The following is a 12,989-nucleotide window of genomic DNA, read 5'->3' on the forward strand; positions in this document are numbered from 1 at the left end:
CTATCGTACCTCGAGTGTAACGTTTGTCTTTGCAGGGTCAAGTTGTTCAGGAAGTTGTAGATAAGTTTGGCCAGCGTTTTGAGCATCCTCAATTTGATCAACTAGACCCTGTTTTGAATTTTCTAAAGTTACCTAACTTTGCCATTTTTATATGTAAGTATAAGTGTTACACGTCTATACTGTTCATGCTTGTAAAACTATTACAGTGTCTTGCCCAAGTACATATGAACGCCCATAATTTTCGCGTCAAAGCTGGTATACAACACCGTTTTTAGATACAATCGTCTTGTAATATAAAAACAGCATTAAACAACCAACGTCTGACTCGCAACACTACACAGCATATACTTGGTCTTAACACTTTGAGCACGACTGCCTCCACGTCACTGCGTTGGAGACTAATGTAGTAATTAGCGTGGGAGGTGAATTGACGATGCAGGAGGAGGAGCAGGAGCAGGAGCAGGAGCAGGAGTAGAGGCAGAGGAGCAAGGACAGGAGAAGCAGGAGCAGGAGCAGTAGGAGCAGCACATACAGCTCAAGGTACATAAGACTTTTAGAGAATACAAGCAAAGACAATGTAATACAGGTATCGCACAATGAAAATCAATCTTACGCGACATAATAACTAGACCCAAGCAACTTCAAGGCTCGTCGCTACTACCATTGTGGGCGTATAGGTGTCCTCGGGCAAGCGAGGATGAAGCAAGTTACACCCATTTATTCAAATTATTGTACCTGTATGGATGTAACACCGCTTCCTATTTGTTCTACAGTCATCATGAACGAGTTTTCCTCCTCAGAATTTTCTTCAATCATCGTTGAGTTACTTTCATACTCACTGCCATAATCGTAAGAGTATTCGTATGTGCTATTTGATGGGGTATAATCATATGACTCTGGTGTGGTTACCTATAAAATTAAATGTACAGTGTTTGAGACTTTTTTATAGTAGGGTGGGGAAGATGGGACACTTTTTCATTTATTTTCTCGTCCCATTTGGTAGTATTTTACCTAACCTACTAATTGTTGTAACTACTGGGTGATAGAAATTAATAAGTTTAACATGATTTCGGCAGATTTTTACTTTGGGCGATTTGTGATTTGATTTGGGCATAACTGTAAAGTCATTCAAAAACAACAATTACATAATACAGAGACTACATTAAACCGCTATACAAACAATGCTTTAGTAAGTTTCATTGTAAAGGCGAGAGATAAGGTTTTTTTATAAAAGCAAGACGAAGGGACGGATTATAGACTCGTAATTTCCGGCGACTTATAACGCCTATTTGAAAAATAAATAATATATAGTAGAGTGGGGAAGATGGGACATCTTTAGCACACAATATCTAAATACCCTGTTTTGAACAATTAACAACGGCCTATGGGAGTCGTAAGGAAACGGTTTTATAATTCTTTGAATGTTTTTTGTTTACCACCAAATGGGGCGACAAAATGAAATAAAAAGCTGTCGTATCTTACCCCACCCCACTATATACACCTTGAATAAAAATAAACTTGTAGCCAACATAGTTTTCTGTACTTTTATTACCTTTCTCCATGGTGACCATATATACAAAATGTCCAGGTTTGAATTAATACGCGATAATTACTTTAATTATGTCAAGCGCAATTCATTTTGTTTGTGGAAAAACGAAGTCTCTTGACTGGAATTAAATTAAAATGTGACGCCCATAATTTTAATGATGGCAATTATATACAGAGAATTTGCTATTTCAGCAATAAGTCGAATTATGTTCTTCAGACACACCTTGCGCCTGTACAACTAAGACGTTTTGTATTACGCTCAAGGCGTTTGATATTCCATGAGATTTGAACAACAGTTTATTCGAAAGATAGTAATTTAACGTTTTCAATGACCCGAGGCGTGCTGAACATGTATTCAAACGCCAAATTACGAGCCTTAGCGTTAGGAGACATTGTATTGAATTAATACAAAATCAATTCTAAAAAAATCCTGTTAAATCTATAGAGAGGGGGGAAATGGGACATAGTTTGCACACAATATACAAAAATCCCCAATGTGTTTCAAACAAATAACAGCGAGTCTATAAGCGTCGTGAAGGCACAGTTTTGTAATTCCTTTAATGTTTTTGTTTACTACTAAATAAAACGAGAAAAAAAAAACAAAAAAATGTCCCATCTACCCCCAGCCCAATATAATTTATTGAAATATAAGAATCACTGTAAATGAAAAATAAAACAGTAAAAAGAAACAAAAACAAGCCCCAATAACACTTAAGGTATACTTGAAGGTTTATACGTTTGGATTACCAATTACCATATATGTTTCATTCTTTGTTTTATATAATAAACCTGTGGGTAATTATGAAATCGTATCCTCACGACTCCTACATACGTTGTAAGTTGGTAAAACACGGTTAGAAAATGTGGGATATTATATGCTAACGGTATCCATCTTACCCCACAGTATTGTATAATACTTTTGTTATGCTACAAACAGTTTATTTAAACTAGAAATTCTTTACCTCTTGGAAAGACGACGTCACTAATGAAGTTAGAACAACAATCGTTAACCAATTCATATTCCGTGTCATCACTACAAAAAAGGAAATTATAACTGTAAAAAAAGATCAACAAATTAAACGTATTTATCAGTAATGCAGTTCGGAATAATCTACAACAGCATATACATGTAGTATTAGGGTGGAGAAAGATGGGACACCTTTCATTCTATTTACTTGTCACATTTGGTAGTAAACAAAGAACATTTAAAGTATTATCAAATTGTATCCCGATGACTCCAATAGACTGCTGTTAAAACACGATCAGTATATTTGGACATTATGTGCTAAAGGTATCCCATTTTCCCCTACCCTACTGAATGTTTCTTTCAACTTGCATCATTAATTATAGATACGGAAAACAAAAACTGCATTACAACCTTAAAACAATACTACCCAGTTTAGTATATTGAATTTATGCTTAACGATTTCTGTACTGAATAGGGCACTGAGCCTATATATACTTCTTGCATAATTGATAACCAGCAGTTAGAACCTAAATTCAAATCGAGAATCTTACAGAATTATACGCAACTATTTGCCGATATAACTAGCGTACTATCATTTTATTAACTAGCAAGTCATTTTACAGCTGAAAAATACTTGTTACTTTCCTTAAAGGCGAGATTCATTAAACGGCAGAAATGGTGTAATTTTCCATGAGCTTATTTACGCCTACAGCGCGTATAATCAGCGAGACGTCCTTGCGTGGAACGTTTTGCACCGCCAAGCTATAATACCTGAGGCTGTGCGGAGCTCGGGCTTTTTTGTGTCGTTTAACCAAAAGTATTTTGCCTGCGGTGTTTCATGGTCACGAGAACGTCGTGAAAACGGTTCCAGTATCCTGATAATTATTCTCTTAGAACATAAAGCACTTAGTTATTTATGCGATGACTATATAGTAGGGACACCTTTAGCATGCACTTAATATATCTTAATATATCTTGATCGTTTTTTAAATAACTAACAACGTTCTACGGGAGTCGTGAGAACGCAGCTTTATAATTATTTGAATGTTCTTTGTTTACTATCAACTGGGTTGACAAAATAGAATGAAAAGATGTCCCATCTTTCCCCACCCTACCATATGTATAGTTCTGAATTTAATCTAGCCCACCAGGTCTTACCCTCATTTCGAACTGATGTTAAAATATATAGTCCAAACTCTAAATCACTTTTGTCTGAACGGAAAGCAAACTATCAGACAGCAGAATGTACACATTGCCAGCGGGTGTTTCTGTTTTTAGAAAAAAATACGTCAAAATTTCAACGTCACCTGAAAATGCGTGTACAAAAACCAGAACTTTACAAGCCTTTTGTGGAAAGCATTAGATTTTAAACAGAGGAATGTAAATATAAAAAGTCCACTGCCTCAAGAAAATTGTCGGAAAGCCCGGAATGACTTTACTTTACATGACGTTAAATTACAAAGCTTATGATTAACAAACGTTGGCTATACGTCGGCAAAAAACTTTATATATATATGGTTACATGTTTTGTTTCTGCGTAAATATATAGTAGGATAGGGGAAGATGGAACACCTTTTCATTCTATTTTCTCGTCCCATTTGGCAGTAAACAAATAACATTCAAAGAATTATAAAACCGTATTTTCACGACTCCCGTAGACCGTTGTTAATTGTTTAAAACACGATCATGACATTTGATATTATGTGCTAAAGGTGTCCCATCTTACCCCACAACATTATATATTTGTTTTTTTGCATCAGTTATCATTTATACTTATACAAATCAAAAAATAATTTGCACTTTTTTTGTGTCTTGGGTTCAATAGCAGATATTTTTTTGTATTTTAAAAGCGTCATAAAAACAACAATGGCGCACCTTATAAACAAAACGACTCAACCCGTGTCAAAACTGGGTTAAATAATCTGTGTACAAATTCAACGATAAGGAACTACATATCATTGGAAATTATTTCTTCGTCGGTTTTCTCGAGTTGTTGATACTGCTCAAACAAGGGGGAATTGGGGTTCAATTTATCAGCGATTTCATTCCTAAAAATATGGAATTATGTGTTTGGTGTAGATGAATTTAAAGTACAAATCGGGGTTTAAAACGTTTTTTAGTATTCAGTATGAAAAATGACAAACAGTAGGGCGGGGGAAGATGGGACACCTTTTACACATAATATCCAAATATCCTGATCGTGTTTTCAACAATTAATAACAGTCTATGGGAGTCGTGAGGGTACGGTTTTATAATTCTTTGAACGTTCTTTGTTTACTATTAAATGAGATAAGAAAAGAAAATAAAGTCAAAAGGTGTTCCATCTTTTCCACCCTAGTGTATATTAGCCTACTGGTAAAATTGAACAGCATACGTTTTACTTCGGCTACATGTAATAGTAATAGCGCCGCATACACTTTAACTAAAAATAAACATAGAGTAGGATGGGGGGAGATAGGACACCTTTTCATTCTATTTTCTCGTCCCATTTGGTAGTAAACAAAGATCAGTTAAAGAATTATAAAACCGTACCCTTGTGACTTCCATAGAACGTTGTTAATTGCTCAAAACACGATCCGGATATTTAAATATTATGTGGCAAAGGTGTCCCATATTACCCCACAGTACTATAATTAAGACCTTACCATGTATCTTGCGAAATAAAGAATCCGGCTTTCGTGACCATGTAACCATTAAAGCCGAGACTGAGCAGTGGGGAATATGCTCCCATGTCTGTCAATGCAAAAGTAAAAACATAAGTCGAATAAAAAAACTTAATTACAATAATACAATATCAGTATAAAAATACCTTCATTCGTCTTAGATTACAGAAGCGAAGATTTAGAAATATTTAAAATAAAAAGACAGGATATAGCGACAAAACAACAGTTGTTAAAAAACGCCTACAGTTAAAAGCATATTTACATTTATTTGGAAGAAAATAAGCGTGGTCGCTACACCTAGCAGACAAACGATCCATTTAGGTTTAATTATTATCAAGTAAAACTTCTAATAGAAACAAAAAATGTGCGTAAAGACACGATCCTACAATGGGGCCAAGTCGGCTTTACAGAGGATTGACCCAAAGATTGGGTCATAATAAATAAACACCCCCTTTCCAAAAAAAACAAAAATTAACTTACTATCAAATAACCACCAGTCATCAATCTGGGCTTCAGGCAGCATAGAGTCACATAAAACGATGTCATCACCAGCCCCAGTAGGTCCGTACACAGTACTGGCGTAACACTTACATTTATCCTATTAACAAAACATGCAGTTATATATGTGTGTTTAAAATGTTTGCATTTAACTTATGCAAAGCTGTTATTGACATTAGTTTAGCGTTCTTGCTCGGAAACATAGATAAAATAAAACGTGTAGCAGAACAACTTTTTAAATAGTAGGGTGGGGAAAGGTAGGACACCTTCTCATTCCGTTTTGTCGTTCTATTCGGTAGTAAACAAAGAACATTCAAAGAATTATAAAACTGTATCCTCACGACCCCCATAGGCCGCTGTGAATTGATTAAAACACGATCAGGATATTTTGATATTATGTTCTGACGGTGTTCCGTCTTCTCCTACCCTACTGTATTCACTCACTGCTTGCCGAGATAGGCTTTCTGGGATTCTGATAAATTTTTCGAAATATTTCAAGCAAAATGCGGCAAAAACTCCAGATCCGATGTAATACTTTGCAGAGTCTGTAGAAGAGAAATTGAATGTAATATTGCTTTAGTACATTACATTGAAACGGTAAATAAATCATATAGTATAGGGTGGGGAGGATAGGACACCTTTTCAGTTCATGGTGTCATCCCATTTGGTAGTAGACAAAGAACATTCAAAAAATTATAAATCGTAGCCTTACAACTCGCATAGACCTTTGTTAAGCGTTTAAAACACGATCTTGATGTTTGGATAATATGTGCTAAATGTGTCCGGTCACCCCCCACTTTACTATATGCAGTCTATAGTATCAGCTTACCGCCACGAATTGCTTTACCATGCACAGATGTTACGAAGGCGAATGCATTTTCCACGAAGAATCTACCAGGTTCAGCAATGACTGTCAAACCGGTTTCAGGCGGAAACAACCGGTCAATAGTAGCATTAACTTGCTTACTAATCTATACCACCAGAAAAAAAGTGTAGTAAGTGCGTTTTACTCTACAACTAAGAATGAATGAATAAATGTAACTTACTTTATCCTCGCGTGGCCAAAAAACGGCAGTCGTCAAACACGGGTGTTCTGTTTCATACACCTCGTGCCTGCTTACGAGTTACCACATAAGTTACTTTGTGGGCGATTACTTTTTTTTTATGTATGTCTGATAATTTGGACAGTCTATTGGTGACCACTTGGTTAGAGCAATAGCCGTTAAGTGTCTTGCCAAGGACAAATACACCCACAATACTTGTAGCAGCGAACTATGGTAGGGTGAAACAAGATGGGACATATTTCTCCATTCTTTTCTCGGTCCATTTGAGTGTAATTTACCTTATCCTCACGTGGCCGGAAAACGAAACTCGTTATAATACGGGTGTTCTGTTTCATACACCTCGTGCCAGCTTACAAGTTAATTACCACGCATGTTACTTTGTTGGTAATTATTAGTTTTTTTATATTTTTTTATCTATTAATCTGTAAAAACACAGTAAAGAAATATATGTGCTAACGATATCCCATCATTTATTGGGTGGGGGGAATGGGATACCTATTCATTCTATACAACGAATTTAAAGAATTATAAATTTGTATCCTCACGATTTCCACAGTCTGCTGTTAATTGAATAAAATCCGCTTCGGATAATTGGATATTACCCACTAAGAGCGTCCCGTCTTCCCCCACCCTACTATACCACAGTATATACGCAAGCTATAGCTTTCTCAAAATTTATCAAATTTAGATGATATGCTCTCTGAGAGAAACTGCTATACACGTTTGCAATAGTCTTTAAAAACAGTATCAGCAGCGGTTAGGGCCTCACCTTGATAAAATTATCGCCACAAACGAATCCACCGCCGATGTCGACTATTTTAAAGTCATTTCCAATTAACTTGGCGAAATCGTAAAGCTCCCTACATCGCTGTAAGCTATCGCGGATCGTTTCAAAGGAGTTACTCCCACTTCCAGGGTGAAAACTAAAGTGACAGATATATATATTCACAAAATGCATATTTTTAGTTGTTTTACATTGTATGAAAATAATTTGCAATGCTATGCACAAAATCAGTGGTTCTCAACCGTTTAAGCCTACGGACCGGTGAAATTTGAAAACAAATTATCCGGATCGTTGGACCTTAAAAGATCAAAATCAAACCAAAATGTAATTAGGTTATAAATATGTAACTGAAAAGCAAAAAATACATACATTTATTGAGAAATTTGCTTCTGTCATTAAATATCATATTAATGTGTTATAGGTGGTTTTACTATGGAGTTTTGTAGGAACAGTGATATAAAATTGTAATACATAGTACTGTGAGGTAAGATGGGACACCTATAAGACATAATACTCAAATATCGTGTTTTTTAAACAGAGTCGTGAGAATACGGTTTTATAATTATTTGAATGTATTTGTTTACTAACAGATAGGACCAAAAACAGAAGGAAAGGGTGTCCCGTCTTTCCCACCTACTATATCTTTGGCGGGAAAGTTGACGCGACGTGGCGGTTGAGAAACACTAAACTAAAAACTACAGCAACGCAAACGTCATACCAAACTCCAATCAAATCCAATTCAAGCTCTTTACAGAGTAATATGAGCTCCCTGGCTTCGGACATCGTAACACCGAACTTGTCACCCATTTTGATGCCATTGCCGCAGTATTTTACGTTTAATCGCAAGAGTAACCTGTCGCACAAAAATAAGTAATGACGTGGAAAAAGCACGGAACAAACGAGATGCGTTACTTTCCGGTAGGATGAATCCGTTTGATTTTGTGCAGTTCGTCAGCGTTGTCAACAGTCATAACTTGAACACCGGTTTGACAAGCGTATTCAATATGGGAAGACATCTTGCATGGTACAGCAAAGAGAATGTCTTCCGGTTTCACTCCGCATTTTAGAGCCGTTTCAATTTCAAACTAAATGTATAAATTCAAAAAATAAACTGCACAGCATTTTTGAGGGCACGTTATAACGTACAGCGAAAGGACATTTTGTTAAGAATTCTAAGCAAAATATCCTACTGTTTACCTTACTGGCACAGTCGAAGCCCACACCCAACGACGCTAGCAGTTGTACCACTGGTTGTGAGGGATTGCACTTCATGGCGTAGTACGGTCTGATTTTAGGCATGTGCTTCGTCCACAGCTGTAAGTTTCGTACAACTTGTCCAAGATCTGCCAGGTAAAACGAGGAATCCCATTCCTAAAAACACTCAAGTATATAGCATATAAAACTATATAGGCTACACGACTACGGTTTAAAATTAACATGCTTTTACCTTTGAATTCTGCTGTGAGTTAACAAATTCCTTTGCGAATTCCTTCTTATTTGCATCATTTTTAACTCCATAGACGGGAGGTTTCAATGCTATGTGAGTCTCTAAACAAACTAGGTCAACCGAATGCATGGTCTCTTCTTTGCAAAAACAGCTTTTATTAGCTTAATCCAAATAAGTTACATTAAACGTACAAAATCATATATATATCTTAGGATAGGGGAAGATGGGACTGCATTTTATTCCATTTTCTCGTACCATTTAGTGGTAAACAAAGAAAATTTAAATATTTATAAAACCGTACCCCCACGACTCCCATAAACAGTTGTTAATTGTTTAAAACAGGATCAGGATATTTGGATATTAAGTGCTAAAAGTGTCATACCTTCCTCCACTCTGCTATACATTTACGAAGTTTGGTGATTTGGTTGCCGAAACTATTCTATTCTGTATATGGTTGGATCCTTGAGGACCAGGGTTTTAGGCCAGACTTGACCTATTACCCCAACACCCTTATCGAAAGCGACCTGCTCAGAAAAATGAAACTCCTTGTTTTGTTTTAAGTTAGAACATTAACTGTCGCGTGCCGACTCGCTCTGCATAGCGTTACAACTAATCTGATTGAAGATCTTCATTCCGAGAAACGTAAAGGGGGAAACCTTGATCGATTAACGTTTGGCACCATGCAGTTTAATGGATGACCCTCGAATGCATGGCGGGAAAGAAGAGCTATTTTAACATGACATGCTGGCCTAAGGGCTTAAAAGCAACGGTCACTGCACTATAACCGCCCTTATTGAGGTCACTTTTTAATGCGACTATAAATTTATGCGACTATAAATTTGCTAGACCCTGCAGTTATCACGCTGTTCTTTTGTTTGTGCGTTTTTCGTCGTGAAATTGTTGAGAAATTAAAAAAAAAAATAAAGAAATTTTGAAATTTGTATAATAGATAAAGCTAAAGGAAATCCCATGCATTGTCCCACTGCCTATTTTTTTTATTCGCGCAGTTTTGTTTTTTTCAGAGACTGTTTAGTATTTTGAAGCGTTGTGATAGCTTTAAAATTATAAAGCCGTGAAAAAGAGTGTTTTGTTTTATGCAACCCTTGCCCGCTTACGAAATACCATGTATGTTACTTTGTGGGTAATTAGTTTTAGGAGTTGTTTTGTTTTTTCATATATGACTGAAGACTTAAAAATCGTTAGTAAACACTGGGTTGGAGCAATTACCATTAAGTGTCTTGCCAAAGAACACATACACACCCACATAGTAGCCGCGAAGAGCCTTGATTCATATACCCTCTAAGGTTTTTAATGATAGCGTGAACGCAGTCCCCACTGATAAAGGATACAGTTTTAAAATTTTATAAATTTTTCTTTGTTTCCTACCGAATGAGACGAGAAGACTTCTCCCCCCACCTTACTATATATTTCCCCCCAAATTGAACGACCGAGTTACCCACATTATTTGGTAATTGCAAGGGAAATACACTATGAGTGCTATACCAGCTTTCAGCATGGAAACAAAACTAGTGATCGCTGATTGAAGACCTACATCCTAAAAAACGTAAAGAGGAAACGTTGATCGATTAACGTTTGCCAGTTAAATGAATGATAGTACATAACTATGGTTCCGAAGCGTTTCACAAATTTAAACGTTTTACAAAGATCAAAATTTTTTTAAACCATTAATTTGCGAAACAAAACATTGCCTTCTATTGGTTTTAGTTATTTTGAGAAGAAAGTAGAAGTGTTTTCAGTTTAAATTTTATTTTTAGTTTAAATTTTTATTTCAGTTTAAAATAAAAAAAATGCAAATGGTGATTGTGTCCGCCAGTTTGGATCTTTTTGTGTGCAAATTGCGCATATAAATGCAAAGTGGCCGTATGTCTTAATAGGTGCGTGTAAACGATATAGGACTAGATCCCGTGTTTTACTATTTAAAATATAAAATCTCAGATAAAAATTCTCAGATTTTTCAGACATGTAATCGATGAAAAATTAGAGCCAAAGTTATAGTCTTGTTTGATAAAGTATGTTCGTATTTGGCATACACAGAAAATCCAATTTGCAAATGTCACTTTTGTTTTGATTCTTGTTAACGGATGTATAACGGATTGGTATACTGTTAAGTTATTGTTTTCATTTCCGGATACAGTAACATGTAAATTCAGTTGCTCTTGGTTTCGTTCGAAGTCCACCGATCTTGTGTTTCATAGTTAGATAATATGCCCGCTGCCGACCTAGTATCACTAGAGCCTAGCAAGCCGTTAAAACCTCCCGTCTATGGAGTTAGAAAGGGTAAAAGTCGAAAGGAATTTGCAAAGGTTTTTGTAAATTCACAGCGGAATTTAAAGGTAAAAGCATGTGATTTCGAACCGTGTATATACTTGTATATAGGCTTTTTACTTGAGTGTTTTTAGGAATGGGATTCCTCGTTTTACCTTGGAGATCTTGGGCAAGTTGTACGAAACTTACAGATGTGGACGAAGCACATGCCTAAAATCAGACCGTACTACGCCATGAAGTGCAATCCCTCACAACCAGTGGTACAACTGCTAGCGTCGTTGGGCGTGGGCTTCGACTGTGCCAGTAAGGTAAACATCCAGTAGGATATTTTGCTTGAAACTCTTAACAAAATTTCCTTTCGCCGTATGTTATAACGTGCCTTCAAAATTGCTGTAGGCTGCAGTTGTTTTACAATAGTATACATTTAGTTTGAAATTGAAACGGCTCTAAAATGCGGAGTGAAACCGGAAGACATTCTCTTTGCTGTACCATGCAAGATGTCTTCCCATATTGAATACGCTTGTCAAACCGGTGTTCAAGTTATGACTGTTGACAACGCTGACGAACTGCACAAAATCAAACGGATTCATCCTACCGGAAAGTAAGGTATCCTTTGCATTTTCTCTGGCAATAAAATAACATTTTGTCTGTGAAACAGGTTGCTGTTACGTTTGAATGTCTGTGAGTTTGAAGAAGGGGTTAGAATGGGGGACAAATTCGGCGCATCAATGTCAGATGCCAAAAAGCTCGTATTATTGTGCAAATCGCTCAACTTAAATTTGAATGGGATATGGTATGTTTTGTTTCGTATTTTTTTGTGGCGATATATTATCCTTAAAGGTAAAAAGTACACAAGTAAAAAGATGCCAGTGATACACAGATTGATGTTGCCCTACACCACGAAAATAAATAATGATCATATAGTAGGGCGGGGAAGACGGGACAGTTTTAGCACATATAATATCCAAATATTCTGATCGTGTTTTGAACAATTACCAATGGTCTGTAGAAGTCGTGAGAAAACGATTTTAAAATTCTTTGAATTTTCCATGTTCTCTACCGAATGGGACAAGAAAATAAAATGAAAAGATGTCCCATCTTTTCCCATCCTACTATAAATTTATTCATTCACTTTTACAGTTACCATCCTGGAAGTGGGGTTGAATCTTTCGAATGTATAATGAGCTGCTTGCAGCAGTGTAAAGAACTCTACGACTTTGCTGCTTCTAATGGGGTAGATTTAAAAACTATTGACATTGGCGGGGGATTCCTTTGTGGCGAAAACTTTATCAAGGTAAAACCTTTAGCCTCTTTTTTCGTGCTGTTCAGATTGTTTGGAAAATATATGGGTTTAATTAAGGCTAGTCGCTGTTACCATTGTGGGTGTATCTGTCCGCGGGCCGGTAAATTGTCTAACTTAGTGTTGTCAGTCATATATAAAACAAAAAATGAGAAGCTTCCAAAATAATTATCGATAAAGTTACATACGTGGTAACTCGTAAGCGGGTACGAGGTGTATGAAACGAAGGACAGCCGTTTGTAACGACCGTTGTTGCCCCGCCACGTGATGGTAAAAAGTTACATTCGAACACACCAATTTGGTTTATATAGTTTTACGTTAACGCATTGTGGCCACACTTTTATAGATAAGTAAGCAAGTTGCTGCTACTATTGACCGGTTGTTTCCGCCTGAAACCGGTTTGACAGTCATTGCTGAACCTGGTAGATTCAT

At 36.5% G+C, this 12,989-nt stretch overlaps 3 protein-coding genes across 4 annotated transcripts in view; 1 reads left to right on the forward strand and 2 right to left on the reverse strand.

Moving 5' to 3' along the window:
- Nucleotides 1-2,623, reverse strand: LOC104266402. The gene is made up of 3 exons (XM_009862494.3): nucleotides 2,511-2,623; nucleotides 736-909; nucleotides 1-108 (listed from the first exon to the last, which is right to left on the reverse strand). Exons 1-3 carry the CDS (start codon nucleotides 2,577-2,579, stop codon nucleotides 1-3), a joined length of 351 nt encoding a protein of 116 aa, XP_009860796.1. The 5' UTR covers nucleotides 2,580-2,623.
- A 1,697-nt stretch (nucleotides 2,624-4,320) lies between these two features.
- LOC100185570 (ornithine decarboxylase 1-like) lies at nucleotides 4,321-9,133 on the reverse strand. 2 transcript variants are annotated; one of them, XM_026837655.1, is made up of 10 exons: nucleotides 8,972-9,133; nucleotides 8,722-8,895; nucleotides 8,437-8,609; nucleotides 8,243-8,377; nucleotides 7,510-7,663; nucleotides 6,524-6,647; nucleotides 6,121-6,221; nucleotides 5,659-5,776; nucleotides 5,161-5,248; nucleotides 4,321-4,563 (listed from the first exon to the last, which is right to left on the reverse strand). In XM_026837655.1, exons 1-10 carry the CDS (start codon nucleotides 9,098-9,100, stop codon nucleotides 4,464-4,466), a joined length of 1,296 nt encoding a protein of 431 aa, XP_026693456.1. In that variant the 5' UTR covers nucleotides 9,101-9,133; the 3' UTR covers nucleotides 4,321-4,463. The 2 variants fall into 2 exon arrangements, with proteins under 2 accessions (XP_026693456.1, XP_002123875.1); XM_002123839.4 differs by having other exon boundaries at nucleotides 6,506-6,647.
- A 1,919-nt stretch (nucleotides 9,134-11,052) lies between these two features.
- LOC100183106 (ornithine decarboxylase-like) overlaps nucleotides 11,053-12,989 on the forward strand; it is a 2,485-nt gene continuing 548 nt past the window's right edge. The window contains exons 1-6 of the mRNA XM_026837627.1: nucleotides 11,053-11,325; nucleotides 11,392-11,565; nucleotides 11,686-11,858; nucleotides 11,916-12,050; nucleotides 12,398-12,551; nucleotides 12,904-12,989. Of these exons, the coding sequence (XP_026693428.1) occupies nucleotides 11,197-11,325; nucleotides 11,392-11,565; nucleotides 11,686-11,858; nucleotides 11,916-12,050; nucleotides 12,398-12,551; nucleotides 12,904-12,989 (851 nt within the window). The 5' untranslated portion in view covers nucleotides 11,053-11,196. The remainder of the gene's footprint in view (nucleotides 11,326-11,391; nucleotides 11,566-11,685; nucleotides 11,859-11,915; nucleotides 12,051-12,397; nucleotides 12,552-12,903) is intronic.

Source organism: Ciona intestinalis, chromosome 14 (genome assembly GCF_000224145.3).
Source record: "Ciona intestinalis chromosome 14, KH, whole genome shotgun sequence".
Classification (NCBI taxonomy): Eukaryota; Metazoa; Chordata; class Ascidiacea; order Phlebobranchia; family Cionidae; genus Ciona; species Ciona intestinalis.

What these genes read in the sequence shown, in the direction of transcription:
- LOC104266402 (XM_009862494.3), bottom strand. Translation starts at nt 2,579, where the DNA reads ATGACACGGAATATGAATTGGTTAACGATTGTTGTTCTAACTTCATTA. An exon ending in TGACGTCGTCTTTCCAAGAG is followed by an intron (nt 910 to 2,510) that starts GTAAAGAATTTC and finishes TTAATTTTATAG; the next exon opens with GTAACCACACCAGAGTCATA. An exon ending in GCGGTGTTACATCCATACAG is followed by an intron (nt 109 to 735) that starts GTACAATAATTT and finishes AATTCAAAACAG; the next exon opens with GGTCTAGTTGATCAAATTGA.
- LOC100185570 (XM_002123839.4), bottom strand. Translation starts at nt 9,100, where the DNA reads ATGCATTCGGTTGACCTAGTTTGTTTAGAGACTCACATAGCATTGAAA. An exon ending in CGGATTCATCCTACCGGAAA is followed by an intron (nt 8,378 to 8,436) that starts GTAACGCATCTC and finishes TTTGTGCGACAG; the next exon opens with GTTACTCTTGCGATTAAACG. An exon ending in GTGGCGATAATTTTATCAAG is followed by an intron (nt 6,648 to 7,509) that starts GTGAGGCCCTAA and finishes CTGGTGGTATAG; the next exon opens with ATTAGTAAGCAAGTTAATGC.